The 26042-nt window shown below is 38.0% G+C and overlaps 1 protein-coding gene across 1 annotated transcript in view; it reads right to left on the minus strand.

The window, feature by feature from the left end:
• Positions 1–26042, minus strand: part of LOC116487121 (ALK tyrosine kinase receptor-like) — a 223981-nt gene that overhangs the window by 83835 nt on the left and 114104 nt on the right. Inside the window, exon 3 of the mRNA XM_032183736.1 lies at positions 15488–15652. Coding sequence (XP_032039627.1) covers positions 15488–15652 — 165 coding nt within the window. The remainder of the gene's footprint in view (positions 1–15487; positions 15653–26042) is intronic.

Below are 26042 nucleotides of genomic sequence, written 5' to 3' on the forward strand. Positions count from 1 at the left end.
GCCAGAACTAATTTAACTTCATGTATAGGACAGCCCAAGCTTGTCCAAATAGCTGGATGAAAACGGCCAAGCTTTCAGAAAAGTTAACCATACACATCCCACATTTAACATGACTAGGACTTGCAGAATCTCCGAATTTAAACGAGCCATTTTTTCGTGTACAGACACATATGTGTTACACAGCTTTGGATAAATAACCTCTACACATAAGGGGTAGATATCTTTTAAACCATGTTCATTTAACAGTAATATTTTCTTACTAAAAACCTAGAAATTGTTTGCCATTAGAATTATTTTGTAAACCACTTTTGTTACTCTAAGTACAACAGCACTTCACAATAAGTATTTATTCTGTTAATAAAAGGTTATCAAATGGTCAAGACATTAAATAACCAAAGTAAAGCTTACAGGATTCAAAGCTAGAAAATGAATTCATGCTTTACAAGTTTCATTTTTTTTTTTTTTTAAATCATCATTAGTTAATTAAGTACAGTTCAAGAATATTCCCATTAAGCTACAGGAGTTCTGATTCTTAAGAATCCCCTAACTACGTTCTTCATACTTAACGGAATGAAGTAAAGAAGAGAATTTGGGACTTTCAGTAAAAAATCTGTTCTCAGTGGAATCTAACAGAGCAGGGAAAGCCCTGATGATAGTTTCAGCCTTACAAAGCTAGCAATCTTCCTTCTATTTTTTCTTTCTGAAAAACAAACAGACAAAACACCTCCAGCCCAAATACTTGCCAGTCTTCCATTGGGGACAAACTATAACGCATTAATCGTATATTTGAAGTACATGGCCTGTTTAAAGAATCCTCTGATGTGAAGTATCATACCTATTTCATCAGATCCTTTGTACCTTACAAAGTTACCTTGAGTGTTTTTCTTTTGCCATCCGTAACTATGCAGTTATAATACCAATATAAACTAACAGCATTTATCACTAAACTGGGGAGAGGCTCTTTATCATAGAATGTATAGATAGGACAAGGAGTAATGGCTTTAAACCACAAGAGGATAGATTTTGATGATTATTTTTTACATTTGGAATAAATTCTTTACTCAGAGGGTGGTGAGGCACTGGCACAGGCTGCCCAGAGAAGCTGTGGGTGCCCCATCCCTGGAGGTGCTCAAGGCCAGGCTGGATGGGGCTTTGGGCAGCCTGGTCTGGTGGGAGGTGTCCCTGCCCATGGCAGTGGGGTTGGAACTAGATGATTTTAAGGTCCCTTCCAATCCAAACCGTTCTATGATTCTGTGATTAATCTGAATCCCTTCAGTCTTTACTGGCTCTGGCACGGTTCTATTCATCTTTGCATTTCATTGTAATACAATTTCAGTTCAGTGACTAAATACATTCACCCTGAGTTAAGATTCACAACCACCCAAGACAAATACTAATAAAACTATGGCCTGTATCATGATGTGAGTCAAGAGACTAAGAAACAAGAAGCAAAAATTTAATCCAGAAGTGAGCTGGGATTTAACTCTTTTCTGAAATCATTGCAGCAAGGCCACTCTTAATGCATTTAGCAGCAATTAACACTCAAAGCCAAAACAGCTGCACATTGCTGATGCTCTCCAGATGCAAGCTAAGGAATTAAATCACGGGATAATTCAATTGGAAAATTGCTTGTAATTATGGAGAATGCAGTGACTGCTTGACTGCTCGTGGTGACTGGTAGCTGCTTCAAGAATAGTGAAGTAGTCTACGCAATGCACATTGGATACATAAAAGTGGCTGTGTTAAGAAAAATCTCATTTAGTTTCACAGAGATATGGGTTTTACGTTGTTAAAACTGTATTTGCTGACATTAATGACAATCCATTTTCACTGTGCCATTACTGCCAAGGAGCAGAATGACCAACTATCACTTACACACAGACCAGTAATATGAACTTATAGCACCTGTCCTCTGAAGGAACTCAAAGTACTTTGCAAACATACCAAAAATGGTCTGATTCTAAATAACAGTGATCTGAAAAGGGTCTGTTCTTCCTCATCTTATGTAATATACATGCAAACAAACAGACCTGTACTAACATGTAATTTAAATCCTTGGTGCCACAAGGTTGACAACTTCTGGGAACAAAGGAGGGTGCTCCTCCACTTCAAACATTAAAGGTAAAACTCAGTTAGATTCAACAACAGAAGAGTAGGATGCACAGAGGCTGAGCCAGAGAACCTCCATTATTGTTGACAATCAGAAAAAAAAAAATCCAGAAGAAATTGGTTTGACTTTTGGATTTACAGTTAACGGTGCAGGGGGAAAAAAAAAAAAAAAAAAAAAAAGAAAAAAGCATCATTTCATCTGTAAACTCAGCAAATGTATTCAGAAAGTAACAGGCTGATGCAGTTTTCTACACTCCGTTTGTAAAATAACCTTACCAGAACTGAACCTTATTAGCATTACAGCATTTGACAGTCTGCAGATTATTTTAAGAGTCTTGCTGAGGGACAAAATGGCTGCTGGGTGTGATCATATGCATACTGACTCAGTGATGGAATGGGAAAAACACCTAGGAATGCTGATTTCCAGTTTTCTGGTTAGCTATTAAAACACACAGCTCTCTTAGTTGTCAGAAAAACAGTTAGGGCAGCAGTGGTTATTATAACAGACTATACTACCTGTGCTTCAGCTACTGAAAATTACTTTGCCTGATTTTCTTTTTATTTACTTCAAAAAGCACTAATACAAAAAATCTTTGTGGAACAAGAAATCATTTACTTACAGGTGGCCTCCGAAATCAATCACCCCACATCAAAAGTTAAAGTTGTTACTTTTAGTACTATCAGCTACACAATAATTAAAATTGATTATAAAGTCACAACCTGTCATTAGGCTGCTGTCAATTGAGAAAAAAATTCTTCAAAAGCAATTATTTTAAGTGATTGTAAAAAGATTCCCATCAATTAAAGAGACATCTGGTAATAGGGAAAACCTGATAAATTATCTCTTGTTCTCAGTGTTAGTACTTTTCAGACCAAAGGTGATGCAGGAGAGAAATCCTTATGGTCATTATCTCTGCCTGAAGAGGAGTAAAAAATCCATTGTGCTGTGGCCAAAGACAGGTCAATCTCCTTCTTTAGATATGTTTGGTGGTGATCAAAGTGCAGGTCTCAGTAACAGAGATGACAGGCTCTCAGAGATGACAGGATAACATGTTCTGTGAACCCAATCTGGCAAAAAATGCTCTGAGTATTTGGGTATTGGGTAGTCATAAGAAATAGAGGTGTTTTGTTTTGTTTTTTAAACAGATGCCTGTAATACAGCAAACACTGATTCTTAGCAGGACTATGCCCTAGAGCAGTTTTTCCAGTGAACAGAGATGCTACCATTTTTACACAACGCATCCCCTCTGTTGCTTCCCTAGTGTTTTTCCCTCCCCGAGCTACGTCATTGTTACAGCTTTTCATTCTGAAGACAGAAAGCGGTCAACTCCACCGCCAAACTTCCAAATCTCAACAGAGTTCTCAAGAATATAATGCCTGTACCCTCCTGAACTTGTTCTACAAGCTTACAGTACAGGTTGTCAAACTGTTGTTGGTCTAAATTTCTGGTCTAATACTGAGTCTAGAGGGGATCAAAATGATTAAATGGACCACGCTGAGAAATGCCCTGTGCAAAGATAAACCTCACTCCATCTTTCCTATGTCCCCCACCCCGAGCAGGAAGCACATAGCATCAACATACATAACAAGCACCAATTGCCAAAAAGAATAGAAAGGTAGAAAGAAGTGGCACAGCATTACTTCCTTATACTACCAAACAAACTGGCATCTCTAAGGCAAGAAAGGTACTGCACCCACATTAAAGAAAAAGGGAAAAAAAAAAAAAAAAGCTGCAGCTCATACCCATACCAGGTCTCACACCTGCAGCTGCCAGTGAGACAATGCACATGGCACATCTGTATCACTTCTGTGACAGTGTCAGGCTTTAAGGAACAACATATTCTTCGACTTAACATGCTCCTGTTGCCGGACAATGAGAAACTGGAGGCCTTCAGCAATTTCACAAACAGACTGATTATAAATACACCTGGGCTAGCAAAATGCCAGTTCCCGTGCTCTGTAACCATTCATCCTGCAAGCTGAAAAGAACAAGAGGGCAGTACTTGTTAAAGATCAAAGGAGAAGGAGGGAATAGGAAGGTGTTTTTCCGAAAACACAACAAAATAAAGAGTAAGGATTTGATTATGTTGCTGGAGTTAAAAAAAAAAAAGTGATCTGAAGTTTCTGCAGCCTGCATTACGAGCAGTTGTCTTAGTTACACAGAACTCAATAACTCAGCTCCATCAATAAAAAGGCCTGGCTGCTGGTAAAAGTAGTGTACCAGGTGAAAAAACAGGTAACCAATAAGTTAGTTAATTTTCATAAGTAGTTTAGGTCATTCTTGCTGTAATGGGCATAATTAACTTCACACTAAGTGCCAGTCTTTGGCGCCCCACCCTCTCTGATGGTTACTGGGTGTGATGTTAGATAACACACATATTAATCGGTTTATAGCTCTAATACATTTCACCTGCCCACCCACAAAGCAGTCTGAGATGCATAATTTCATGCCGACAGTAAAACACATGGTAGAGAGTGATGAAAGCATTGCCTGTAACGTGTCCTTTCCACAGAGCTAATGCCCATCTCTTCAGGGATATCACAGCCAAGCAGAAAAGCTCTTCCCCTGGGTTATGCAGTGCTTTACACCCAGACGAGACACCTCACCTGGTTAGAGTTCAGTTATTTCAACGACACTTCATCACTCACTGTGTAAGGAAAATGTAAGCCAACAACCACTCAAGGTGTGCCCCTACTCCAACACATTTTTACCTTTCCAGACAGACACATTCTCCCCACAAGTCAGTGGAAAGAACTGGATTGCTCAGCTTCACACAGCACTCAGCCATACCAAACCCCAAACATCTCAGCTAAGCACATAAGCAAACACACAACACCAATACCACGGAAAGTGTATTAGCTCTGGTATGACTTTATAATGTGACTTCTCACCTGTGCAAGCAAAACCCAAATGCTGGTTCCCAAAGTTTCATCTGCAGTGAAATACCCCTTAATCCTCTCACAGCCTCCTGTCAAATTTCCACTGTATAACAGAGCAGGAGGGTTTGGGCTACTGGAAGCCCAAATTCTTTTTTTTTTTTTTTTTTTAAATAAACACGTTAATTTCTATTTCTTGAGTTTTCCTTGATTTTAAGGTAATCGGGAATTCACAAGCTTGCTGAATATTTGTAAGCACCTCAAATTTCACAGAAGTCCATATTCAGTTCAGCTCTACACAGGACAACAATCACTTGAGCCCCTTGAACACCAAACCCCTACCATTAACCATTTGTTCTTCACACTGGCCATGCAGTGAGAAATGCCTGCAGCAGGCCACACGCCAACCTTGAAAAAGATGGGACCGCATCTTTATCATTTCTTGCTTCAAAGTCATTACAACCATCTCTGTTTTTTCAGGAGGTTTACAGGTAACGGAACCAGATTTTCTGTTCTCTAACTAGGTAATCAATTCCTTGAGTAAAGCTAAGCCTCCATCTCTGCATCCATTTAATTTTCTCCATATGTGGCTAAGACAGACACCTAACCTACACTAGTATTCATATTTAAACAAATGTATTTAATGAAAATTGCTATTAAAAATGTTAATTGGTGCTGTTAATCCAGCTGTTGTCACTGATTTGCAAATGCCTTGGCATCTTTACTAAGCAGTATTTTGTAGAATCTGCTCTGACATAACAGATACTACTTTGGCTTGATCAGTAATTGGAAAATTAATCTAAGAAATTTCAGTATGGAAAATTCCAAGTTCTGTATGTCACAGAGAACTTCAGCTCTATTAAAGTGGCCTTTTTGATGTGTATGACCGGCTCAGCCCTATCCACAGTTGGCTGCCTAAAAAGCTATAATCTGTTACAGTAGTTGAACATAAACCATTCTCTGTTTCCTCTCCACATAATTCCACACCTTCAGGAAAAACACTTAAGAGTAGAATTAAACCTGCATCAGTACATTGTTTAAACATGGACTTTTATTTCTGCACTGCTCTGAATCAGCGCCTTGAAACCTGAACATCCTTGCACCTTCAGCTGTTCAAAACTGGTATCAGAGCTTTGCAGCTTGGGCTTTTCTCTGATAACAAAATTACTGTGACAGGTGAAAAGGAGTTCCCATCTAACCTTTATTATGCTGTTTATGTGCCTTGCAAGGCTCCAAATGACTGCCAGAGATGCTTATCTGTGGTATACAGCAAAACGTTTCCCTTCATTGCCTGACCTTTCCACTTCCCCACTGGAAGCACACAAAAACAGTGAGATGAACCACCCTAAAAGCAGCACACAGAACAAATTACTGCAGCTCTGTTCTAAATCAGATTGTTTCTTTTGGCATAGGCAATGCTTTGGCTGTCTGAATACCTCTTCAAATCTGGTGAAGTCTACTCATCATCTTGTTTGCTCATGTTTACACCAGATAATTTATATGACAGCCTCTCAGAGAAGAATGGAAAGAACTGCTCACAGCCATAGAAGAGGAAGAAGAAAAAATGCAGAACAATGACTAAAACCCACTATCGCTTTTATTTAAAAAAAAAAAAAAAAAAAAAAAAAAAAAAACTCTGAAGGAAATGCCATTTAGAAATAAGCTGTGCTTGCTTCTTTCATCTCTGTTGTGACACCTGAGTATTCACCTAATAAAAATGACTTATCTGAGTTTGCAAGTAGTATGAACCCACTATTATCAAGTCAAGATTCAAAAATAAAGCAAAACACAAAACATTTTCCTCATTTTAACAGAAGACAATCCCTTGTATTTATCCTTTTTTAAATTCTCATCCATGGAAGGCAAAAGACAAACACCAAGCATTTCTAGATTAGGTGCACTTGATAGATATGAAAGACTATGCCACTGAGTCTAAAGGGGGTTAAGGGAACTTAGAGGAAGTGATTTTTTACCAAAAGAGGCACTCAAAATATAATTCACTACACAGAAAGGCAATGATGCTCAGTATAGGACTGGCATCTAGGTTTGCCGATTCCAAATCAACAACATATTGTAGCATGTATCCCAGCAGACTTACAATATAACGTGGGAGTGCTGTATTGTATCGCTCCCCGAAGCCCCAAGGCAAGCCTGTCTGCCTACAGCAAATACTGTGGGTAGCTGCTTCCCTGTCCTGCTTTCCCAGTATGGCCATTCTCATGTTCTTACATTATATGATCTGTTTAATTATTGTGCTCTCAAAACAAGCAAAGAAAACAGATGAAACTTTAGGGATAGCTTCTAACTCATAATTGAATGGAAGATTATTCATTATAAACTACGCAAGATGTCTGGGGCCACCTAAATGGTCATTGCATGGTATTAAGAAAAGAAAACATCTTTAAAGACGTAAAATGATTCTCATTCAGTATCTTACCTTAAACACTGCGGCCTTCTTTGATGACTTTGAGTAGGATAAAATAAGCATTCTCAGTTTAAGCTGCTATAAGAGAAAACTCTAGAATTGCACAGTTAAGCTCACAGATCCTTGTAGAAAGGGATTTGGGATCCCTGTAGAAAGGGCCTATACACAGGCCTGTAGAAAATCCCATACGATAAACTCTATTTATTAAAAGTGAACCAGGCCAACTTAATGCCAAAAATATTGCAGAGTAACAGGCATCTAACTGTTAGTAATAGTTACGGTACGAGAGATGCACGAAGTCTGGAAGAGCTAGGAATACAGCTCAGCTTGGGCTATTAATTTAAACACGTTGTATTCAAGTTTTGCTTTGATGACATACAGAAACCCTTCTCCCAGCTCCTCAAAACAGTATGAAGTAAATGCCTGACATAGAAGGACATTCTCAGACTCATAGGTAAAGAAACACAGCTTATAGGAATAACTGGTAATGCTTGTAATTAGACTATGCTTGGTAAGGAGTAGTTTACAAAGTAGCTACAAAGTTTACAGTGCCTTGCTGATGCTCCTTCATCATACATTACATTTTTTATTTACAGAGACTGTAAATAGAGACTGCTACTACTGGTGGTAGCTGCCATTAGTATGGCTCTCTCTCTATATATATGTGTATATATATATATATATATATACACACACACATACACAGAAAACCAAGGCAGCAGAAAGGCTAGAAAGAAATTAAAACTATCAAACAACAATGTGTAAATTCATTGAATGTTCTTTGCACAAATATATGAGTTTTCCGTACTTGAAAAGTACAATAAAAAACCAATGTGCCCATGGAAATAAGCACTCATGGATAAAGAACACTACCCCTACTACACAGGAAAAAAAATCACAAGTCTCTGTTAATGCAGTAGTCTTTTCCTATAAAAAGGTTAAACACAGCCAAGAGCAGAACACACTTCCTTCCAGCTGTCCTTTCAGTTTGCCTCTCATCTTGACAAGGAGAAAGTGTCTCTAAGAGTGAGAAAGAGGCCGTTTTACAAGCCATTTATTCTTCATTGTCAGTGCCTTTTCTGGATATACTCGTTGAAGTACATTAGTCACAGGTATGCAGCAAGTCCTCAGAGCACACTAACATCTGATGCACACTGAGATTAATTTTTATTTTTCAGCTTGGGGAACAAAATGTTTCATGACGAGTTGCAAGCAAGTCTTCACTGAGTTAAGGAATTAGCAGAGAAGATTTCAAAAATCAACAAACACGCACGCTTCTCCACAGCCTGCATAAATACATACCTACTGTATAAACAAACACACTGTCCTACAGTGAGATGATAATTTGTCTCTTCAGAGGAAGCTCATTAAAGAAAAATAACATTGCAATAACAAAGCACAAGTGTCGTACTAATGAGAAGAACAAGCTGCAAAATGCTAAGAACATCTGGTCTATTTCTTGTACTATAAGAGAATGAGTTGGAAGCTGACCATCATAAAAAAAGCTTTTTTTCTTTTTTCTCCTCACAGCCCAGCAGACTCTGAAGCAAGTTTGCTTTGTTTTTAGTGCATTAAAGTTATATAAACTCCTACAGAGCCATGTTGCAACACTTGATATGTGTGTTGCCAAGTTGAGGATCAAAATTTAAATCTCATGTAGAGCAACCATAACTATTCACTGTAAATAACATTTTTGATTTGAAAACCCTGTTTACAAAGAACGTGACAGTGACACCTGTAAATCCATAAATCTCTCATTTGCAATAAGACCTATGAATAATTTTGAGCCTATGTGCTGTTTCCAGATCTTGCTTTGTTCTCCTAATATTTCACTTGTGGTTTGTAGCAGATCTTTTAACCCAAACACAACGATTATTTCCACTGATTCAATAGCTAAATCTTATGGAGGAAAATAACTAATAGAAAACCCAATTCCACTCTGATTTTACAAAATAATGGAAGTTTACAAATGTTTATAATATACCTGTTGTTCATCTGAATACTTATAAATAATAAAACTCGGATGGCCTCATACTATAGCAGTATCTTTCTAAAGACTATTTGAACATCTGGACTGAATCTCTGCTGACTAGGATGAGCTATATTGTCCTCCAACATTAAAAAGAAATGTGTTTATTGCACATCACAAATTTTAGAAAAAAAAATGAAGATGTGAATATATGAAAAAACTTACATATTTTTCTTCCCATAAAATTGAAATTCTCCTGAGAAGACAATTCTGTTTTGTTTTCAGACCCTGTCAAACCTCAAACACCATATATTGATTTACTAAAGAAAAGAAGTATAAGAAATACTATGAGATCTTGTTTAAAAGATATATAAGATGGATCGATTCTGTGGGATCAAGGCATATCCTGAAACCAGTCTCAGGATTAATATAAAGGGAAGACTTCTGTCTAGCATGAATCCAACTACTCTGTTTACCCTGTATTCTTTCCCCTAGTAGACAGCTATCTTTTTAGCATTACAAGTGTTTTTTCTGCTTTAGAGTACTACACGTTAATTAACATCTGAGCTACTTGCTTCTTGCAAATCCATGTTTATTTATACTCTGCAGTTCTGTTAATAAAGTGATAACCTGAAAGAAAATGTTATTTATTATCTTATATTATCCTCCTCATTCTTCTTTGTCTGAGTAGTCACAAATTAAGGTCAACAGCCATTTGATAATCCCGCAGTTCATTATCTCCCATTTGGTAATATGCTCAGTGCCTTAGCCTTCCTCCATTTCTTTAATAATAATAACAAAATCAAAATTGCATTAACACAACGTGCAGATAATTGTTTTAGAACTTACACAAGAGCTTTTCAACTAATCAGCAGCTGGCTAGGATGCTGTCATCTGCCACTTCCCTTGCCCCCTTCATGAAAGTTTAATTTACATTTTCCATTAAGGAGTTGCTTCAACTCATATTCACATTTGCAGACTGGCTTATTACTTCCCTTCCTTGTTTCTCATTTTAAATAGTAGTCGTACCTCCCCAGCTGATTTCTTCATCTGAAATTTTTATCAAGTATCTGCATATTTTCATGGTCCTGAAATATTCAGATAATAGAAGCTTCAATTCACTTAATTTATCTAGTACCACAAGACTTAAATGAGGAGTAGGCAACACTCTTGCAGGAGTGGTCAAGCTTCTAATCCTTCAAGTTTAAAACGGTGTTTGCACTTGTAAATACACACTGACATTCAACCAAGCACAGATCTTGGTCTGGTTTGTGAATACATATTTTGGGTTCCACTGCTGCTGGTCCTTCCTCCTTAAATACACAAGATGAACTTTGTGCTAGTGGTTTCTCTCTTCCTCTGCCATGTAAAATCTATCTCAGAAGCACTGTGCTCCTAGATGAGAGACCAAAATTACTGTCCTCTATGAGCCCAGGGGCAACACAACAACATGATGTTGCTGATAGGAAGCTCATCCATGGGTTGTCTGGGAGAAGGATAATACCAGCACTGTGAAAAGGTCACAGGAGGGATGAATTCTTGAGTGGCACACTTTCTGATGAATAGTAAACCACCCGTTACTCAGTGGCTCTGCCGCACAGAAAACCCTGAGTTTGAATCAAGAGTTGAATAAAGATGCATGGAATTTATGGCTGGTTTGACCCACTGGAAGTTTATAAGAGAGGTCAATGACTTTTCCACTTGGGCATGGCAAACGTGTTTGACCACACTGCTGCAAAGTGCAGCCTCTCCAGTTCACAAACTCTGTCCTTCTAACCACTGACTGGACTGTATAACTAGCCTCCTTAGGAAATACTGCCACGGTTGCATGATCTCCAGTTCCCCATATTTCATTACAATAGACAGCAGTACATTTGGTGGTACAATATACTAGGAAGGATCATAAATAATTAAGAATTAATTACACTTGTCAAAAAAAAAAAAAAAAAAAAGCATTAATTGATGCAGAATTCTAGATTTTTATAGCAGTGTTTTGTTTAGTTATGAATTAAAAGAAAAAATGTCTAGCAATGGATTGCCTACTCGTTGCAATACATACAGACCAGATTCAGATACCATTAGTAGAGGTTTTCTTGTCAATCTTTAGCATATCAGTGGAATTTTAACATTAAATCTCTAATTCTGCAAAACGTTAAAAAGCTTGACTTGAAAATATTAGTAGCTCCAGCAGGTCTTCATGGACTGTGCAGGGCCTAGGAGGCAGGCAACGGAGAAGACTGAAGCACTGTGGCACAGAATTTCTGAAAATCTCACACAAAGTATCTTGGCATACACACTTCTACAGATTTCTACAGACAGTCCTGCAATTCTTCCTACCAGTCAATGTTTTTGCACAAGAAATGGTTCCATACCATTTACAAGACTTTCATAGAACAGCAAATAATATTAAATATTTAAGTCACACCTTTTCTCTCTCTAACTCTAAAAGTTGTTCCAAAACAGTACAATTCTCTCCTTTTTCATAAAGGAAGAGAAAATTGGGGTGAAAGATGGGAGAGGAACAGAACACCACACCAACCCTGCCAACATAGGCTAAAGATCCATCAATGTCAGCCATCTGCTTCTGAAAACAGACAGGTGTAGATACATAGGAACAAATATATGAACAGGGTGAGCAAACAGTTGCACTTCCCCAGATTAATCCTCTGGCCTTCAGGGATATATTGCACAAGGATTTTCTGAGCCAGAAAAGGATTGTAATAGTGGTAATTATTTTCTTCCTTGCACACCTCCTGTGCACCTGCAGAAGGTTTTATCTCAAACAGTCCCCTCTGGCAATTGGTCCTACAGTTTTATTCTGTGCAAAATACTGAGGGATCTCATTTGTTTTTGTTTGGAACCTGACACCTACTAATTTAATCTGATGATGTTCAATTCTGTATTAAGAGAAATAAGGAATATTCCTTCTATATTCATCATTTCCTTACTTTATAAAGTCATGGGAGTTTACAAACCTTTAAAAATCTTTCATAAAGATTTTATAAAATCCCATGATTTAGTAAACCACTGCCACTGTTAGATGTCTCTTCCAGGCAGAGAAGAGCCCTAGTCTGTTTGAGGGCTCCTAAAAGAGAGCCATTGCATCCGTGTTTCCATTCTTTTAATAACTTTCCCAGATGTACTAAATAATTTTTGATGTATGGGAACCAGAAAAGAATGATGTATTCTAGATATAGGTGACCCACATATTTATAAAAGCATATTATTTTCTATTTTCTACTCTTTTCCCAATTAATTCCAACATGACATTTATTTTATGACTGCTAATGAGTTGATATTTTCACAGTTCTATTCTTACTCAAAAATCAGCTTGAATAATTGCAACCAGATCAGAATCTATTCTTATATATGCCAACTCAGCCTGTTTCTCCCACCACTTCGATTCACATAATCTACACTAAGTTTCACCCTCCACCATTGTCTGGTTAAGCATCCTTTTTCAATTCTTTGTAAACCAGACCTCCAATTTCCAACACTGAATAATTTAATATCAGATTTTGTCACCTCAACATTTATCCTTACTCAGATCTATGATTTGCGTGACACTACACAATGAATGTGTCAAGTGAACATAGCACTTAGATGTGACCATAAACAAACACTGAGACATCTAAAACTTGTTCCTCCTCTAGGTACTCAGTTCCATGATGATTTTATCTGATTCCTAGACACTGAGCTGTGTCATGCTGCAGGGAATGAATAAATAAATAAATAAGTAAAAATACTTCTACAGTGTGTTTCTTCGGGATATTTACCAATGATTTCCTGACAAACCTTTTACATAAATGTTTATGAAGCACAATGAATCATACCTATGACATTTATCTCTATCAGTGTCTTAACATGACTTGATAGTCAAGTTATAAGGATGACCTAAACCATCTCAAAAGCTGGTTACATTATCTGTTTCTCCCCGTGCATTACTGTCTGCAAAGGAGATGAAATAAGATTGAGATAATTGGAAGTACAATTTGCAGGAACCACTGGGGATTGGAATTACTTGTGCTTAATTATTTCAGAATGAAACAGACCGCATAACTATTTGTGCCAAGCAGCTGTAATTAAAGTGATTTAAAGTAGAGATGCCAGCTCCAAGTGTTGATTTTTCAAATGAGTTTTTATACACAAAAAGTTAGTCACCTATGAGTTTCAGACCAACAGTTCTATTGAGGGGCTTAGGAGAAAATTGCCCAACATATTTTAAAAAAAATAGCATTTAAATTAAAAGCATAAAAAAAAAATAAATAAAAAAGACTAAATACAGACAAAGGTGTAACTCCACCAAAGAAAAGCACTACTGCAGTGCCCTGGTCAGGCCCTTCACCTGGAATACCTTTATTGTTCTCTGTTTTCTCCATTTTTCCCACTCCAGGAAAGCAACAACTACTATTTTTAATTCAAAACTAGCATGTTTAAATTCAAAAATTTCATTAGCAGTCAGCTTGCTTGAGGGTTTAAGAAAAGGAAAAATACTTTCTCAGCAGCAGACATTCTGATTTACCTCAAACTTTCACTTAACTATCTTTGTAGCAAGAAATTTATTATGCATATGTATGTTCTTTGATGTGAAAATTAGAAGATATTTGCATGCATCACAAATGTGGTCCATCTGTTTTAAACACAATACAGAACGCACTAAAATGACTTGGTTTGCTGATGAACTAGTGTTCAAGCAATCGGCCTTGAAAGTTAATTTATAATGGCTTTTTGGGGAAAAGTTCTATACTCTTGATAAGGATGAGAAAACAGAATTCAAGAACATGAACAAAAGCTGCACTGAAACTTTTCCTTAGTCTTTACTTGAACATAAGAACTGTTACAAGCAGTACTGTCCTATTGCAGGTCTGCAAAGTCAAATGACATCTCTGATGCTGGCTAGTGAGGAAAGGATTTTTTCACTTGTAGCTTTCTGTAATAGAAGCTTTTTGAGTCACGGACTGTAAGCAGACTTGAATTAAATAACCAGTGATTAATGTGTTCTGCAAGAATTTATCCACCCCTTCTTATGCATACTTCTGGCCTCCATAACATTAATTCATGCATCTTATTACCACGATTTACTCAGATACTACAAGAAAAATATTTCCTCTTGTATGTTCTATACACGGTATTTTTAACTTCATGGCTGTTTCCCAGTGCTCTTCAATGCACACTTTTATAGATCTCACAGTCCTCACATTGCAGACAGAATAAAGCATTTAATTTTCTTTTTTTTTTTTTTCTTAATATAAAAACTGTTCCATAATTCCAATAATGTTTGCTATCCTTCCCTATACCTCTTTGTTTCATATTCCTGGTTAAGCTTATAGCCCTAACTCCACTTTTCCACTTTGTATCTCCATTCTCAACCACCACCCCACCCTTATAGGCCAAGGTTTCAAGCAGGTCTTACTAAACAGCAGGAAAGGCATTAAGAATTTTTAGCTTTCTCATGTTTAGGAGGGTAAAAATATACCTACCAATCTTTTTATCACTTTAAATCTTTAAGAAATATACTGCTGTTCACAGTTATGATTATAAGCAGGAAAAATAATTCCAGCAAACCACATTTTCATCCAAGAAAGAAGAAAAGTGTTACACTCATTTCTCTTCATGTTTCCTAGTTGTCTCTATAGGCAATAATATTTCTTACATTAAGGGCAAAACCTAACTTTTGTTTTCACACCAAATAGAAAACCTAAGCCCTGAACACAAGGATAAACAGCACCTAGAGCAGTGGTAAAACCAGACTGAGTGATTTTAAATATTTTGTTCAACCACAGAATAACCTTAAACATGGGCACCACAGGACTATTCTCATCCAGATATTGTCCATAGAGAGATCAGCCTTATACAGAATTTACACAATACTATGCTTTATATTCTGCTTCTCATATATATAATGTAGATAAAAGCAGATACTTCATATTCAAAGTGACTGCCTTCATTTGTCATACTGTTTGAATTCATTGCCTCCTGCAGCGAAAGGATTATAACTGCCTGAAGTATTTAAAAGGACATGGTTGGTTGGTTGTTTATTTTTGGTTGGTCGGTTGTTTAAAACCAACCACTATAATGAAGGCATGACATAGTTGTATACATCTTACCTTTTGGCGTATTCTCGGAGTGATCTCTCTCTGGCACATCCGGGATGTTTAGCTGTGAGATATCCTCTGCACTCACTCTCAGCCAGGCTTTGTTGGGTGCTTCCTGATCTTTTGATGAAAATGAATATTCCAGCTCACAAGGAGATTCAAAATTGCAATCAAATACTGGAAAAAGAAAACAGACACAGAACATACCAGGTTGATTAAGTTCAGCTTCCTCTGTGCTAGAAAGTATGTTTACACACATGTACTTTTTAAATGAGTAGCAATAAGGGAAGTCCGTTCAGAAACAGGCATAAAATTGTACGAAATGGACCACCCCGAGATACATTATGGTAGTAGCAGCAGATCAAGAGGAAGACCCAAAAGCCAGTAACTTCTCTTGTGAGCAGATAAAAGGGCAGAACAGGCTAAATCAGGGAAGGGAATCATCTAGACTAGTAGCTTAGTTGATTGATAAAAATGAGAAAGAAAGCAAATGTCATCTGGGATGCCTGTTTAAATTCATCCAGGACCATTACAGTGCAAAGGCTACTAACAGAGTTTATATAGTCATGTTCCATCTCAATGAGCACAGGACTCTGCAAAGCAAGTCATATATCCTGGGCATATGGGTCATGCTAGTAGCCATAGGGACTATACCCTGCAAAGCAACCTTCCGACTCCCTGCATTTGAGAAGCTTGACCTGCTGTTTCAAAACTTTAGTCTCCAAGGCTGTAGAGCATCTGTCTCCAACAGACATTTCTTACTGAGATGTTTTTTAGAAACCAGTTACCTTGTTGGTATAACTATGATTTGCTTTCGCATGTCCAATTTACTATCAAACCGTAATTCAAGTTTCTTAACACAGCATGTATTGATAACGCACAGATTTCACTTTCAGTTGTCGAGACTGCTAATTTTTATTTGAATGCCCAGTATATGTGGCTTTATTTTTTCTCACCAGTCTGCACTCAACACAATACTCAGTACCCGAAACTATTTCTGAACAAATTCTAGCTCCTCTTTGTAGTCTTCTACAATGTCTATTGTGAAATTGAAACAAACAATCTGAATGCACATTAGTCAAATTAACTAATACATTTTAAAATTTAATTACATTCTCTATTAAACATCTAATTTCTTCTTAGTGAGCCCACATTTATGTAGTTCAACCTATTCTCCTGGTGATACAACATCTTCTATTCTGAAGGTTAATATTATTGCCGGCTCCTGACGGTTCTCTTCGCTACTCAGGTGTTTTGTCAATCACTCAGCATTTTAACTGCTTCATACCACCACGGAAACCACATAACGTAGGGAATCCATACACAGCAGAAGTAGTGATAGCAAGGATTTTACATATTTCTTTAAATTTGAATGCACAAGCTGCCATCCTCTTCAGGCTTCCATGCTATCAATATACATTTTACAAATAAATGCATGAAGCACACTTCAATTTAGGCAGCAGTGAATGGTGGATATATTCGCGCTACACAGTTTACTACTACAATATTGTACTCAATCTTTCATATCTAGTCCCTTATTTCTTTAAAAAAATAAAAATAATAAAAAAAATCTATAAAGTGTTGAGTCTATTAAAATTTGCACCAAAGCCCAAATGGACAAAAGAGCAACCAAACACTGAACTACGTTTTATAGAAAATATATCATTATTACTGACTAGTTCAGTTACAGGAACACCTTGATCAGTATGTTCTTAAAGGCACTGTCAAATAAATAAAAGGAGGGGGAGGACAGAAAATAAAAAAATACACAGCTCATGCAAGGGCTTCTTCGACAGAACCCACAGAACGATGGAAGCGGAAGCCTGGACCAAGGAAAACACACAGCAATAGCAAACATTTCAAATCAGACACTTCATTCTTTGTCGGCTTCTCTCCCTCAACAGTCTTACATATTTTTATAAGCTTTCTTGTGGTCACTGTTTGCTTCCACTTCTCTACCATCAAGCTGCTGGGAACAGAAGCCTTTGTGCTTTCTCTTACCCTCCTGTCCCCATGCAGAGAAGGTTTTTGTGGACATCCACAAGGCTCTCTCATTTTCAAGAACCTCCTCAAAAGACAACTGTATATTGTTTGGGAAGCATGTAAAACAGCAGGCTTCTGACTTATGACTGGGACACTTTAATTGGGATATGTCATTAAATAAGTTATCACATTTAGTGTTATGACCCCTGAAAACAACTAAAGCTTCCATGTGAAGTGGTGAAAATAAAGAAAAGAAGACAAGTAGTAATACTATTTCCTTCCCTTGCAATGAACAGCCTACAGAGAAGTGGACATCTCACATGCTGGTTGTGGTCAAGCTGGAAGGCCTTTACAACAGATTACTCCTTGAAAGAAGAGGAAGCTATTTACATTGTACATCTTAAGAGCACCTGTGATTTAATGAAAATATAACTGCATCTTTAACAGAACTCAACAGTCCTCCCACTCCTCTCCCTACACCACCAGAATATCTGCATTCTTCATAAGCTCATATTTAAATTAATCTCACATCAGAACAGAATTTCACTGCTACTATCTTATTCAGCACAAAGAAATGATGACAAAGAAATGCTATCTGATGCAACACAGCAGAAGGCAATACAAACATAATCCGGTTTTCCAAGCCTAATGTGAGTTAATTTCCCATTCCCATGCTTTCCATCTTTTACTACATCTTTCACAATGTTATACACTTTATACAAATGTATATAATTTATATACTTTTTTTCTACTGACAAACTGTTGTTGGTGTGGTATGTGCTGCAAGACCATATAAACTACATCTGCAAGTAAAGAACCATCATAATATTTGAATTAATTCCACAAATCACCTTTCTTTTTTTTTTTGCCTCTGCTTAAGAAAGGTCTTTCAGATTCCTTTTTGACTTTTGTCATAACATGTTTGACAAAAAACCCAGTGTATTTTTTTTCTTGCCCAGCTAAGCATACAAAGTAGTCATTTGCTTTTGGAAGATGAATAAAAGCCACTCTGACCATTTTTGAAAAACAGCAAACTCTGCAGGAAAGATAATTAAATATGTTAAACACAACCTCCTCTGATTATTTTTTAAACCTACTACCAACACAAATTGACTAGATACAGAGCTTTAAGACTTGAACAGTGTAGCTAGATAGTTAAGTGTTTTTTGTTTATTTCTATTAAAGAGATATCACAACGACATATATCCTGTGTATGCACAGCTATACTGACATTATAGACCCTAGAAGCTCTACAGGAACTTAAATTTAAGCAAATTGCAAAGATTCTTTTTTAATATACTGTTAAACAGCAAACCTTTGTCCAAGAATCTTTTGCATTTTCATCCAAAGGACACTAAAGAAACAGGATAGTTTAATTTATTAAAGTCTATTTTATCTTAATTACTCTTTTAAAGAGGAAACAAAAGATGATGTTTCTAATGAAATCAAGGTAAACACCTGTTTAAGAAAGGCTGTAGACATAAATAATTTAATTTTCTGTTATTTAAAAGTGTGTAGGATTCCAACCATAGACTGAAAAGAAAATTAAGCTACTATCTGACTGAAAAGCCAGTGACATCTGTGTATGTCTGATGATGTGAAGTGTCTTGTAAATGCTTCAATTTATTTACTTTAATCAAAGTAGTCATCAGCAATAATTTATGCACAAGCAATTAAAATATCTGTCAACCACATCTGTTTTAATTAAACTGATTAGAATTTTCCAATAAAATAGTGAGTTAACAGTAGTTTAAGCAATACCCCAAAACACAGTAATCTGCCAAAAATATCCTTTATATTGCTTCAGGTCAGATTATGGATCATTCACTCTCTGGATTATTTTAGATAATTTCTGGAAGCATGCCTCACAGAATAATGTTTTATTTAGAATTATAATAATTTACAGAGATATAAACTGCCTGTTCTTTTTAAGAAAACGTTCTTTCTTCACCTGACCAATAACAAATTAGGCTTATTTATTTTAAACCAAGCCTCCGTTCAACCACAAAGAAAACTTACCAGCAGGTACTTTCCTCTGAGAATGCACTTTTGTTGTTCTACATTTGTCTGTATTAAAAGGGTTCTTTTCACCCCGGTCTTTTGGCTTTCACAAATCACTCCTCTTTGTTACTCTCAGCTGAACACCCTTTTGAAAAGGCTTGGTTGCTTTCTTACTTTACTAAAATAGACAAGGGAGAGAGTAGAGGTTCTCTATTCCCCAAAGAACCAGCTCAGAGATGCGAATCCCAAGTGGCAATAATCAGCTTAAATACGACTAATTTGTACTACCCCTACAGATACAAGTGCACAATGTAGAGGTCACTTACACTGATCAAAATAGGACCAGAATCTTCCTCAAGAGTACACCTTCTTCAGTAGCAACAATCACAGAAGCAGTGTGGAAACAGGTAAAATATTTTTGTACAGAATGTCCCTTTTTATACAAATACAGTCAGTCTTTGTGGATGAGACAAAATTTAAATTGTATAGTAGAGATGTGCTCTGCTGAGTGAGCTTTGAGCCCTCCCTCAGTACGCACTAACCTCTGTTATACTCATGCTATGAGGCCTATAAGCTTTTAATTTATGACAGGGAAATGACAAATTGATTTTCTAGTTATTAATCCCAGGGACAAAACCAGTTCCTACAGCCTTTCCCCATTCTTTCTGAGTAGAAAAGCGCAAAAGGCACTCCATCGAAGGGTCTCAATTTCCTCAAGACATTTCTATCCACTGATACAGAGTTACATGTGTGGGGAGATGCAAGGATACCTGCAGTGGTGTTTCTCCCAGAAAATAGAGCTTGAACAGGAGACTTGGAGCTCTCAGGCTGTCAGTTCAGCAATCTGCTGAAAAGTTAGGAGGAACTTGTGGAAGAAGGCACAAAAAATACAGACAGGGCCCTTGGAAGTGAGCGCTGCCCCACTGGCACATAGACGTGGTGAAACCACCCGCCGCCATTTTGTGAACCCATGGCCTCAGGTGGGTTCACGGCCTCTGCTGAGCCCCAGACTGGTGCGATGGCTTGGCTCTTTGGAAGCAGCCAGCATACAGCTGGCCCCCCACCTAGGGGTAGCTAAAAGAAAGATATAAAACTACTGCAGGGTCTAAAGTAGGGTAACAAAGATGATGAAGGGTCTAGAAAGCAAGGCATATGAGGAGTGGCTGAGGTCACTTGGTTTGTTCAGCCTAGAGAAGAGGGGACTAAGGGGAGACCACATCATGGTCTACAGCCTCTTCATGAGGGGAAGCTAGATGTTAGGAAAAGGTTCTTCGCTGAGAGGGTGGTCGGGCACCGGAACAAGTTCCCCAGGGCAGTGGTCATGGCACTAAGCCTGCTTCAAGAAGTTCAAGAAGTGTTTGAACAATGCTCTCAGACACATGGTCTGATTTTGGAGTCTGAAGGTGGACTCACTGGTCTCTGTGGGTGCCTTCTGACTCGGGATATTCTATGATTATACAGCTGGGATGTGTCCTGTAGGCTAACTGACCAGAGGTATCCCAGTAGGGCTAAGTGAAAGCAGTCCCCAGCATCTCCCCCCATTTGCCTGAGCCCCCACCCCTTTCCAGGCAGCACATCAATCCTGTCTCTCTGCACAGGCCCCTTCCCCACCTCCTCTCACCTCAGAGGCTTCCCTGCCCCTCTGCCTCCTGCTCACTGCTGCAGGAAATCCCTTCAACAACAGGGCAGAGGCTTAGGAGGCCGCCCAACAGCCATTGCACAGCCTCGCGGCCCCGGCAGGAGGCCAGGCTGGTGACCACCAGTGGGTGCCTACAGGTGCCTGTCCACAAGTGCTGCGTGCGAGGAAGGCTCCAGCCCGACAGGTCCGCACGCAGCACAGCAGGCTTGGTTCCAGCACACAGCATCACAGGAGTGAGTCCTGGCAGGCTTCAACAGCACAGCTTATCCACATTGAAAGCAAAACACCGAGGTTTCCCTCGGGAGGTACAATTGAAATTAAGATTGTATTCTGAAAAAATAAAATAAAATTTTTTGGAGCATTGCCCAGCAGGACATACAATGTCACTTGCTCTGCAGAGACACGGCATCGACTGCCGGGAAGAGAGCTCAAGATCCCGACGCTCTGGCTTCCGAGCCAAGTGTGGAGCGTGCTGCCTTCCTCCCTAGGGAGCTCAGTGCTCTCCTAGTGCCAGAAGCTTTTAAATTAATCCCCCGAGGGAAGCGAAGCAACAGCTGGATGAGCCACATCTTAGAGAAAATTACAATAATGCAAAGATTTGTTTATTAGTTAAGTCAATCTTTAAAATGACAACATACATTTTATATCCACCTGGTCCCTTAGTGTACACCAGGGACTGAATCACCAAAATCTTTGACAGCTGCTTTGTTTGGTGGAAATCGAGCTACAAAAAAGAGCCAAGACTCCTTTATCAATCAATTATAAGCACAGTCTTTTGAGACAGCTACAGAAAGAAGAACGAGGAGTGGGTGTGGGTAGCACAACCAGCAACAGCTCTGATTTTCATTCCTCCCACTGTGAAAAGTGACAGAGCTCATCTTCCACGCAAGAAATACTTGTCCAGCACATCTCCCAAGCATGCAGCAAAAACAATAGATTTAAATGCATTTCTAATGCCCATTCTGACCAAAAGACTGAAGTACTGTCTAACACTGATAGTTAGAAAACATGCTCCAGTTGGCACAAAACAGCAGTTGGATGGAGTGTCATATTTTGACAATTCATACAAGGGATCTCTTGCATGAAGTTTGAAAGATCTCTAGAGAAAATGAATACTTGAGAGAGACACAGGAAGAAAAGACATTTGTTATCTTGCTGTGTATTACTCTATTACTTAAAAAATATTGAGCTGTCATTGCATATTATCTGTGAATGAAAAGAGGATATAAGAAAAAGAATAACTTGAAAGAAAGTAAGATTTTCTCCCCAGTAAATTTTATTTTCCTTTCTTGCTCAGCATAGCCTTCAGCTTAGTTAGGGACAAACTGCTTTCCTGTGATTTTTCCTCCCCGTGGACTTCAGTGCCATTACACATGGTAAAAACACCACCTAATTGTTGAACAAGAATTTGTGTGCATGTATATGGGGTCACAGCATCTACTATTTTATATGCAGCAATTCCATTAATTTAGTGTAACCATTGTTGATCGAAGTCTTGCTCTGTTATATTTATAACACTATTCCCAAAACAGTGTTAGAATACTTTTAAGATTGCAAAACGCTTTCTTTGAAAGTTAGGGTATGTTTGAATTAAGGTGGTACTTCACTTTTACACTACCTTTAATAAAAAAGGCATTGATTCATTTTTCCTTTGAGACAAAGTATTACTCTGCTCATTCCTCTCCTGACTTTATCTCACCTTCCAAGCTGGAACTTGTTGTAACTATTAGTTCATATCTATGCTTCTCACTGTGCCATGCAAAGCCAAGTATCATGATAAATTTATCATTCTGAAAATGTCCATATTAGTCTGATTTATTGTAGATGCATAAAACAAGTAGTCATGGGAACATAACTGTAGCACAAACTCATCTAGCTGCTGCCCTCTTTTGTTTGACAATCAGACTCATTGAGTTTCCTGTCAGCAGTGTTTAACTGGCATTCAACTCACGTGAATGAAACAGTGTTTTGAACGCATGCTTATGAATACTTGTTCAGCAAGGGCATTCAGCCTACCAGAGAAAAAAATTAATCATCTGATACCTCATTGAGCAGCAGCCGTGTCACTGAGCATCATATACGCAATGAGAATGACCCCAAATTACACCACAGTAAAATTAGTCTGATACATTTTTTTTTTTTTTAGCAAACCCAATTTAGGAAATCATGATCTCTTCACAAACAAGTGTAAAAAGAAAAAGAAAAGAAAGTGTAAAAAAAAAAAGTCAAATCAGTTTGCTGAAGTCAAAGAGCTGAGTGAAATTATTAATAAGTTATTAATTGAGCCATCCTTTGGATTATGCTTTTAGTACCTATTAAATCAAAGCTGTGAATAATTATGCACTCTTGAAGGTATGTGTTCCTCCTCTGCTGAACTCACCTTTTCAAGCACGCTAGTCATTTGATAGCTGAATCTGCACTTTTCCCCTGAGTTTTATTCCCAGTTGCCTTAGGAATCCAAAACATCACTATTACCTTTAGTTCCTAAATTTCAGGGGAAAAATATCTGTAAACGAGATTGCAAGTCTGACACGGCCCAAGAGAGGTATTCCTGTCTTTTGTGCAAAGCTGGTACAGAATGGATGAGAAGTTCAGCTGCTACTGGGGGACCTGGTAAAGACACACTCAGACAGCACAACTGGGTAAGAAGAGTTGAAAAGTAAAAGCTGTCTCCAGCTTTCCAAGCAGGAAATGGCTATGTTTATGCCTGTTATTCTCAGAAACTACGTTCTTCTTTCAAAACAGAATTTGGATGGGATTAAATGCATTTGATTTTTTTCCAGTTGGTAGCACTTTCTGCATTTGCCACCATACTCTGCCAGAATCATGCTCAAGGTTTGGTGTTGTTGACCTCCTGGGGGCACGTAGAGGATGGGGACGAGAAAGGTTTACTAATGACACGAATGCTTCCAAGCCTTAAGGGGTGCCTGTTGTCTGGAACCCCTGTTATAAAAGTTTAATCGTTTCTATGCAGAGGACAATTTTTTATACAATACCTGTACAGAAGAGAAAATTAATATTCAGCCAACCAGGACAAGAAATAAAATACGTGGCTGGATGCAGTTAATCATGTAAGCCTCAGGACGGGGTTCCATCAGTGCTGCAAATGGAGGGCTAATATGCTGCAGTAAGTCCACGCAGGCAGAATGCATTTAAAGTTTGTACTAGCTAAACAGTGTATCTCAGAAAGAACAAAAATGAAACAAAACGAAACAAAACAAAACAAAACAAAATAAAATAAAATAGTGATTTAAAGACTTCTCCTGCCCTGTGGGTTAATTTCCCAGGTAATTTTGCCTTTGTGTGTTTCTTTAAATCTGTTTTCTTCAAGGCAGGAGGATGAAGCACCTCTGAGATGTTAGATGATTAATCAGTGCTTGGATGGAGACAAATATAGACACTCAAGAAAAGATGGAAAAAAGCATTGTAAATGCTTCACTCTCAAAGCATCCTGTTGTGCCCGTGATTATCTTTTGGGATTGCTGCATATAGTTTCAAAGACAACATCAAGCATTGTTCCTGTCAGAACTGGTGTGGCCGTCCATCAGAATGTCCATTCTGAGTGAAGGAAGAGAGAACTTAGTTTGACAGAGGAAGAGGGACCCTGCATTTCAATTTACGCAGCCTTTCAATCAAAAAAATGTATCCAATAGTGGAATACGAGAAAAAGGTAATTAGACAACTTATATTTTCCCACTCCAGCAATGTCAGTCAGTTAATTAGATAGGTCCCATCAGATGATGAGGGTATTTTAATAGATGTTTTACTGAGCACTCTGTAATCTCAGTCATGGCAGAACTGGAAATACACTCTACCAGTAAAATACTGTTGGGTTTTATTTCTGCTATTGATTTATTGTGTCATTTTGGATTAACTGCTTAATCAGCAGGCAGGGGTGGTCCTGAGACAAGGTTACTAGCATAGAAGTTGGATAATCTAACTTTGTCTTCTGCATTGCTCTGCTGAATCCCTGTGTGACCTTCAGTGAGCTTCTTGGATCCAGAGCTAATAATCAGCTGCTGAAAGGCACAGTTTACATCCCTCTCATGGTTATCACATTTCTGAAAAGAAATTTAGATCCTTGGAAAATTTCTAAGAAACATTCAGGTGCCTAAAAGCTTTCAGTGTGCAGAGGAGTAGGGAGAAGTTTTAAGAATTGCTCTTTCAGGCTTGAACAATGCTTACCTGCTCTAGTCAACATACACACAGCAGTCCTCCACATACTGTGTATCTGAAGTGGCAGGAAAGCATAGCAGTGCCATGTGGTGTTCTGGTCTGAAAACATTGACAGCTACTGCTAACCCTTTAATTTACAGGAAGCTCTGCCAACTTAAGGTGCAAAGCTAGCAAAAAATGTGACTCCTGCCCCTCTTCCAGATTCCTCACTAGTTTCAAGGTGCACATCCTGAATTATACCTTCTGAAGGAGAAAACAGCTTATAATTGGAAACTGGTATTTTCTATAGTAAGTATACTAGTTAATGTTTTGGGGACCTTTTAAAAATAGAACACAAAGCAGAGGAGTACATTCATCCAATTTTGAAGCACTGATTAAAGATCATATTTTGTGTAACACATCATCAAATTCCTGCCTTTGCTTCCAAAACAGATGATTGGAATGTGGTAGAATTTGGTCCCATGCAGCCAGCTGAAATCATAATAAATCATTTTTGCTTAGATGCAGTACATTTATCTCCATGTGGCGCTATCAGATGGAATTGATGCTTTTAGATTTAAGAACAGTCTTCCCTTAGAATGGTATTACTGAGAATCTAAAAGAGTTTAGGAAGAAGTAATAAAGGATAAATTAAAAATCATCCTTGCAACTTCTAAGAAAGCCAAGCGAGAGAAAAAGATTGGACTACTGTCCCTTCCAAAATGAAATTCATGTGTCCTCGTCGTTCAAGCAGATACAACAGCTAGGAGCAGATATTGTATGCCAGCG

The sequence above is a fragment of the Aythya fuligula genome, chromosome 3, assembly GCF_009819795.1.
Source record: "Aythya fuligula isolate bAytFul2 chromosome 3, bAytFul2.pri, whole genome shotgun sequence".
Classification (NCBI taxonomy): domain Eukaryota; kingdom Metazoa; phylum Chordata; class Aves; order Anseriformes; family Anatidae; genus Aythya; species Aythya fuligula.